Below are 8,102 nucleotides of genomic sequence, written 5' to 3' on the forward strand. Positions count from 1 at the left end.
AATCTGAGTTACTAAGCAATTATTAAGCTAATCAGACTAAGTCACTGTAACTATTAAGATACAGGGAATGGATATAGAAACTTATGTTAACAAAAATAAAAATGCTTGATAAGATGAGGTATTTTGAGACCATAAAAGTGAAGCATTCTATTATGTACAATTTTCTTCAATGCTAGAAAAAGAGCCATTCTAGCTAAATTATGCTAATAAAAGCAAATGGCATGATGTCGTTCAAAATATGTAGATAACTGAGAGCCACAAGAGAACCAAGGAGAGCAGATGTGTGGCTTCCTTCGCTTTAGTGTGAGATAAGTATAGTTACTAACTTACCTGGTTGTCAGCTAGATCCAGGAGTGTAACAACAAGTCCCACTGGCCTCTGCTGCTTGTCTCTCCTGACAGCTGGAGTCTTGTTTGCACCAGGAGCTCCTGGGTCATCATAGCTTTGCTATAGTCAGAGTTGGCACTACTTGCACTGTGCCTCTGCAGTATGCTAATTTCCCTCAAACCAAGAAACAGTGATCCTGAGTGAGGGTCACATTTCAAATTTTAGTCATCAAACTTAGAAGACAGCGCTTGATAGTTCAGTATAGCATTTAGCAAAGCATATAATACAAAATCAGAACTTGTAACAAGAAGCATGTATGTTTAATTTCATTTTCTAGGACTTGAAATGCTTTTTCTTTATTGCTTCACCAATTCTCTTAGATGACAGGAACAACTTGCTCATGCATCTGAGTTGTCTACAGCTACAAGTAGCACAACTTGTGTGTTTGTGAATGAGCTTTTTTTTTTTTTCAAATGTGCATCTCTTGGCCAGTAACCAGAGGTACCAGCTGTAGAGTGAATAGTTGTTCACTCTTATTGCATAAAGGAAGCTGTTTTCTATTTGCAAAACAGGAAAGAGAAACTGGGCATTAAGAATTTTATGGTCTTGATTTTTATTCTATTTTTATGATGGGGATAGATTTTGGCCCAATACTGAAATGTTAACATTTGGCTCCTATTTAGAGAGTTCTTGTTTTGATAATCTTATGGAAAGCTATATTGTTCTACTTAGGTAATCTACTGCTGCTGTTTAACTTACAAAACTTCAAGCCCGTGTACTACTTGGGGAGTTGCAGCAGCATTTCTAGTGGGCTAACAGAGAGGCATTTTACTAAGGGACTAGAATATGTAATAACTTACTGTCTTTGGAGCTCGCAAATCAAAGTATTTCTAATACAGCCAGCTCACAGCAGGGCCGTACAAGTATTTCTGCCTCCGGACCTAAGGTACATGGCTGTAAAGGAGTCTTTACAGATTTCTCTGATCTTGCAGCTGGGCTGATGGTCAACTTTGTGTATACCGAGATTTGCCTTTCCAGTGTCTGTTCAAAGTCTGACTAGTTTACTTCTCTGCTAACTCTTGGAAGGAAGCAAAATGAAAGCATTAAGATTATGGTGAGTTGTGCAGTGCAGAATAAGTTGATGCTAGAGGAAAAAAAACCAGTCTATTGCTCTGGATTTGCAAGTAGTATAAAATGGAATGTTAAATGTGCTTAGAAAGGACAAAAATAGTTTGAGAAATTTTAATGTAAGTACAAATGCAGATTTCAGAATTGGAATTCTTTTACTATGGTTCTGTTGTGAGGCTCCTTTGACTTGATTTCTGTCCGAGAAATGAAACATTTCTTTAAATCCTCTAAACAATTTAATGAAGATTTCATCGCTTTCAGGAAGGAATCAAATTAGCTTTCAATTCTGCATTTCAGTAAGAGACAAAATTATTTTAAAATGGGCCTATTGCTTTATTTTACAAAGGAGTATTTGTCTTTTGCTCTAGTCACTGCCCGACACAGTAAAAATTCATCCAGTTTCTTTTCTGCCTTGTAATAAATACACAACTTAGTAGTTCAGAATATGCTGAATACCTGTATGAACTTTCGTCAGGTTTTCTTCACCTCCTTGAAGCTCAGGAAAACAAAAGGACTTTCTGTATATTCTAAAAGAATGTCTCAGACAAAGGGGAAAAAAAAAATCGAAACTTGGAACTTTCATGGAAAGTATCCTGCCTCCCTTCTCTTAACACAGGAGACAGGATTGAGAGACCTCCGTTACTCTCATCAGTAACTGGGCATAGGCAGACTTTTAGATAAGTAGGTAGGTCATACTCTTGTGTGGAGTAGAGCTTGCTTAACTACTTGCAATTACTAATGGGAGGTAGTGAGATTTCCCATCCTCTTTCATATCTAGCCTGCTATCAGGCTCATGTTTTCATTATTCAAAATTATTCGTAAACATTTGCAATGAACAAAATCAGTGTGTTGTCTTGACAGTAGCTCGGGCAATGCAGCCACCTTTAAAAAGGCTTTTAGGTAACATTCGGGAGCAAAACTGGCTTTTTCATATCAGTAACAGAGTCATGGCAAATATACCTCTAGCAGATGGCTTAAGTCATATAAGCATTCAGTCAGGATTGACTAAATACTTGAAGTCCTTTGAAGAGAAAGATTCTCATTGAACTTTTGGGGGTGTGGAAGGTTTCAAGAATGATATAAAACCAGATGTTTGCCATTGCTCTAAGCTAAGCAGCCACATACAGCTCCTATTCTGTAATTAACATTTACACATAAGGCAAAATTACTGCTGCGTTAAAAAAAAAAAAAGGATCAGACACTTGGGCTTAACTTTTGTGTTTTAATGGGTACAGTTGTTTCGAAGGCAACTATCAAATTGGTTTTGCAATAGTTTTGTTACAAGTGTTTCCTAAACTGTTTCCTGTGTTGTTTTCCTTCAGGTGTCTGAACGCTTAAGTCAGCCAGGAGTAGCCATAGGCTTGGCTTGGACTCCCTTAGGGGGAGAGATCATGTTTGTAGAAGCTAGTCGCATGGATGGAGAAGGTCAGCTTACTTTGACTGGTCAACTCGGAGATGTTATGAAGGAGTCGGCGCATCTCGCAATTAGCTGGTTGCGCAGCAATGCAAAGAGATACCAGCTAACCAATGGTAAGTTGGGAAAAAATGACAATGTCTAGCTGTATTGCATCGTAGAGATTATATGCATCCGTTGGCCTCTTATTGCAGGGATGCCCATAAAGGAAGCATTAATATTGCATGGAAATTAAATGTCCTAAAATGTGGTATTTTTCAGTAATTCAGCAGATTGTAACATTGCTGAGTAATAGTGGAAGTTACTCGTATTCACTGTGGAAATGTATTAAGTGTTGCCTTAACAGAGAAAGGGTTTTCCAGCAATCAGTGCTACACTGAAGATGAAATCACTTCTAGAGTTCCTTTTTGTACTTCTTTTCCTGATTCCTGCCAAGCTGAGGTGTTAGTGGCCTGGAAAACAGGTGGGTCTAGGCAGAACATGAGTTGTCACTACGGATTCTCCCACCCTGGCCGGTCCCTCCCTGCAATAACCTGGAAGGCTGTGGACAGCCTCTGCGCCAAGATGCTTCTCCTTACTTGTGGCAGACACTGCCTCTTACTCATTTTTACATTCAAGCTTTCCAGCAGTACTATTGTGACATAGATATAGATACACAAGTCCGTAGTCTTCCTCTAAAATGAAGACACAGTTTCTGTTAAAAGTAGGTTTTCGTAGTCTTAAGTTTTAATATTTTGAGCATTAGTTGTGTTTGTATGGCTGCTGTTGAACTGCAGTGCAATAGGACTTCAGCCAAGAAACTTTTAACTCTTTTGGTTTTTGTTTGAACCTCCCAAGAGTTCTGGAAATGTGCTTTCTAGTTTGATCATCTGCTGAATAGTCATATTAATTGTCCAGTCAGTATCTGTCATTATTTATGGAAGTTCAGGTAGGTTAAAAAACTAAATTGAATTAATGTATGAAATGCTGCTGGCATTGACTGTATACACATTTACCTCTCTAGTTTACACTCTTATGTCCTACAGGTTAAGTAAGGGGAAAAGATGTAAATGAGAGATTTACTTTACAATATTGGTTAATGCTGGGTTTCTGCGGAGTGCTGATTTTGTGGTGTGTTCTTTGCCAATTGACATTTATGGTTTATGACATAAAAATCCCTAAAAATTCTATGTAGGAATTCCTTGGTTTCTACATTAGTCCCTACTCTGAATTTCCCAACACATACAAATGCCAAGCTAATTGGTGAACTTGTTATGGTTTTGTCTAGGCATCTGGATGTAGGAAAGCTTGCTGGGTTTTCTTTTTGTTTGTTGTTCTAGGGCCTCTGCAATACAGTGTTGTGTTTTCAGCCTACTGTTAAAAAATAGTGTTAAGACTTTTAGTTCTCTGGTGGGCTTTTAGAATAAAGACCAGGAACAAAATGGGTTTAGATTTTTCACATTCAAACCATTCTTTTTTTCCTTAAGCTTCTGGAAGTTTTGATCTCCTTGACAACACTGACATCCATCTGCACTTCCCAGCTGGAGCTGTCACAAAAGATGGACCATCTGCTGGTGTTACCATAGTAACCTGCCTTGCTTCACTCTTCAGTGGGCGGCTGGTGTGTTCAGATGTAGCCATGACAGGAGAAATTACACTAAGAGGCCTTGTTCTTCCAGTAAGCATCATTTGAGAAAAAAAGCTAAGTTGTATTAATTCTCCCTATTCTGGATCATTCCTTAGCAGCAATCCAGTCTCTTCTGGTGCAGTTGTAAGAAGCTGATGGAAGCCAGCCCGCTGTAGTACTTTACCACTCATCTGTCTGCTTTGCATTTTATGTTAAAGCTAGCCTTGACACTGTTTTCAGGGAAAGCACATTAAAATGACTAGTTAGAAAGGAAACCTAGAAATCTTAAAATTCAAGATGGTTCCAAAATATGTATTGCAATTTGTAAACATGCTTCCTCAAACTATTCCTGCAGAAGTACCTCCACTTTCTTTGAAAAGTTGTTTCTTAAAGTTCTTACAGTAATTGCCTATAGGTTACTCTTGAAACCATCTCTATGCATGTACTTTAGATTCTTCTTAAATTTTGTTCCTTGTATATAGTTAGCTGAATGGTGTTGCCATAAAGCTTTTTCAAAGCATGAGGGCAAAGGGAAGTATTCAAACAGATACAGTTTTAGTTTTAAGTATCAAATGGAGCCTGGCCTAAGTGATTAAGCAGCTATAAGAGTTACCATCTCATACCAACTGATGGATAAAGGAAGGATGAAGCTAGAAAATAGTACTTTGTTCCATGCAGTAAACCAGAGATAACATGGCCAGGTAGCAGACTGGAAGGATCTCTGAAATAGCATTCTGGTGGCACTTAGACAAGATTGCCTGTTGTTCAAGGCCCTAGTGAAAAATAAACTCTGCATTAACTCTGATCTGGTGCAAGTTCGCTTAGCTTCCCAAATAAATTGCCTTTATTGCACCAGTGACCAGATTTTGCCTACTGTTTTAAGGTGGGTGCAAAAATTAGGTATCTGTAAATACTAAACCAGGTTTACCTTCTTTCTGAATGTTGTCTGGAATCTTACTATTATTAGTAACTTAAATCATAGGAGCATGCCATTAACTGCATCTGCTGCTCGAAAGCAAGCACTGGGGTAAGTATGTAGCACTGTCCAGACTAGAGTGATCACCAAGAGGACTTACGGTTCACTACTACCTTGTTTTATAGCAGCCTCAGTTTTGCCCTTGGTGCTATAACACAAGGCTTTCCTTTCCTCTAAAGCATCGTAAAATTACAAGTTTCTTCTGTAAGATGGTCTTTAAGTAGGATTAGAAAAGAGTTCAAGGGGAAGAAGCTACAGTTGTGTCTAAAAGAAAAACTAATTTAAAACCCCTCTTTACAGCTCATTACAAACTAACTCAAACAGGTGGCTTATTGAAGTGATGCCTGTTTTTCTAGCGCAAAGACATCTCTGCAGTTTTGGAGCACGGGTTTGCTTTTCTGTGCGTTTTCTGTTGTATAACTCAAGTAACTTATTGTGTGGCATTGCATCCTTAAGACTATTTTCCCCCTAAGCCCAATACTGCCTTTATCTTGAAAATCTTCTGTGCTAATATAGGTGCAGGATTTCAGCATGCCATATGAAAAAATTGAGTTAAGGCCATTTTTCTTAAGAAGAAAATAAATCCTGAAAAGTAATGACTTTTCCACTATTGATATTCTTGTATCTGCATTCCTAGATTAATTTTTTTTTTTTCCCTCTTGCTATTAACTGTTACAGAAAGGGTACTGTAGCATATTAACATATTTCCCTCATTAAGCGTATCATGAGCTAAAACTACTGTTGCATTTTTAATTGCTTTCCTAAATGATTGGGGGGGCCGGGGGGGAGGAGATCCTTTCATTAAAATCTAACTCCTGATTTGATTTGTTAGAATAATTACTTTATTAGATTAGTGTCATGGGTTTTTTAGATATATGTCTTCTCCTTATTAGGTTGGGGGAATTAAAGACAAAGTCCTGGCAGCACACCGAGCTGGACTGAAGAGAATTATCATTCCTCGAAGAAATGAAAAAGATCTTGAAGAAATTGCAGTGAATGTACGGCAAGATTTGACTTTTGTTATGGCAAGCTGTCTAGATGAAGTTCTTAATGCAGCTTTTGATGGAGGATTTGCAGTTAAGCCCAGAGTTGAGCATTTGAATAGTAAACTTTAAGCAGACAGGCTGAGATTACTTCTGTATCAAATTTAATAGAGATCAGTAACAATCAGCTATATATGTATCAAGTATAACTATGAGCTAAACCTGATTGTTTAAATGGGGGTGTAAGTGCAATCAAAATAAAAATACTACTTCTGCAGTTAACAACCTGAAACCACATTTTAGAGGCATTTGCTGCTTTCTACTATCATCAGCAAAGAATTGTGAAAAAAATACTCATTTCCTGATAGATTCAAGCATAAGAAAGCTGAAGCTGTTGAGAATTCCTTAGCTTATCTGGCATATATGTCTATAAATGTCAGCAGCTGATTATATCTTTAAAGAGGACACACCCACAAACAGGGAAGAATATGCAATTCTGTGAGCTATATTCAGAGAACACAAATTGCAGCAAATGCAGCACAGCAGGAGAGTCTAATAGATGGGGTTGTTACCAAAAACCAAACTGATTTAGCGCAAGGGTTTACTTATTTAGGAAGTAATATTCACTATGCTAAGGAGCAGTAGCATCAGAGGAAAAATAAGGTTTCTGAAATCTAAAAAATATGCTTAAGGGATTTGAATAGAAGCAATATGGTCTAAATGAAGTAAGTCAGTCCTTTCTGCGCTCAGCTCTAGTTTGTAGCAAGGTCAATGCAGACATCATTTTTCAAACCTAAATACGGGAAGCAACTCCAGAAGAACTGAAATGTACCAATTCTTGTGTAGGAAGGGAGATACCGCACTAACGTTCATGTACATGCAGTTGTACTTACAGCACCAGAAGTAGGTGGAGCAAACCCCAAGACTTTATGAAAAAGCCTGGTAACATTTTGGAGGGACAAAGTACATGTCCTTCATTCTTCCCTGACGTAAATCAACGTGATTCTGGGATGCCTACATTCGGAGTTTAGCCTATAAAAATTAAATCCATTTAAACCATGCCAAGAAAATGCTGGATCATTAAACTGCATTAGGTGCTGCAATACTGTGAGTAATTTAAGGTTTAAGAGTCTTGTCAGTGTCCCATCTCAGTTGATAGCTTTGTCACTCATCTTCCCTTGAATGTCAGTGAAGATAGAAGTTTAAACTTCTGTAAGATCCTTGACTTTAACTGTTTTATAGTAGGGTTGACTACAAGAGAAAACCTGGTATGTTACACTCTCTTCTTGCTCGTTAATTCTGAAACAAACTCAGGTGTGCTTATGAAATGCAAATTGTAGCAGTGACAAAAGCCTATTATAGAAACAGCCTATAAATCAAACATAATAGTTTGTTTTGCTTTCATTGCCATAGATTGAAAGCTGATTTACCTGGAACATAATAGCACTGATAGTAATAAATTCCCTGGGTATTTCTGCATCTGATGTACAAAAGATTTTACAACTCTCACAGAAGACTTCATCTAATAAAATGATAAAAATAAACCCCCCTTTTGTTTCACTATTTTAAGAATTCTACTCTTAGTCATTCCCTAGCCAAGGTCCAAGGGTAAGAAGCAACAAACACAGAGTCTCAGAATACTTTCTGCCTTCCTTACAAAATACTTGG

At 37.7% G+C, this 8,102-nt stretch overlaps 1 protein-coding gene across 2 annotated transcripts in view; it reads left to right on the forward strand.

Annotated features, from left to right (window-relative positions):
• The window catches only part of LONP2 (lon peptidase 2, peroxisomal), a 57,824-nt gene extending 49,911 nt beyond the window's left edge, over positions 1 to 7,913 (forward strand). For both annotated transcript variants that reach the window (XM_052797488.1, XM_052797487.1), the window contains exons 13-15: positions 2,778 to 2,985; positions 4,336 to 4,526; positions 6,345 to 7,913. In XM_052797488.1, coding sequence (XP_052653448.1) covers positions 2,778 to 2,985; positions 4,336 to 4,526; positions 6,345 to 6,566 — 621 coding nt within the window. In that variant the 3' untranslated portion in view covers positions 6,567 to 7,913. The remainder of the gene's footprint in view (positions 1 to 2,777; positions 2,986 to 4,335; positions 4,527 to 6,344) is intronic.
• The last annotated feature ends 189 nt before the right edge of the window (positions 7,914 to 8,102 follow it).

This window comes from Harpia harpyja, chromosome 9 (assembly GCF_026419915.1).
Source record: "Harpia harpyja isolate bHarHar1 chromosome 9, bHarHar1 primary haplotype, whole genome shotgun sequence".
Taxonomy (NCBI): Eukaryota; Metazoa; Chordata; class Aves; order Accipitriformes; family Accipitridae; genus Harpia; species Harpia harpyja.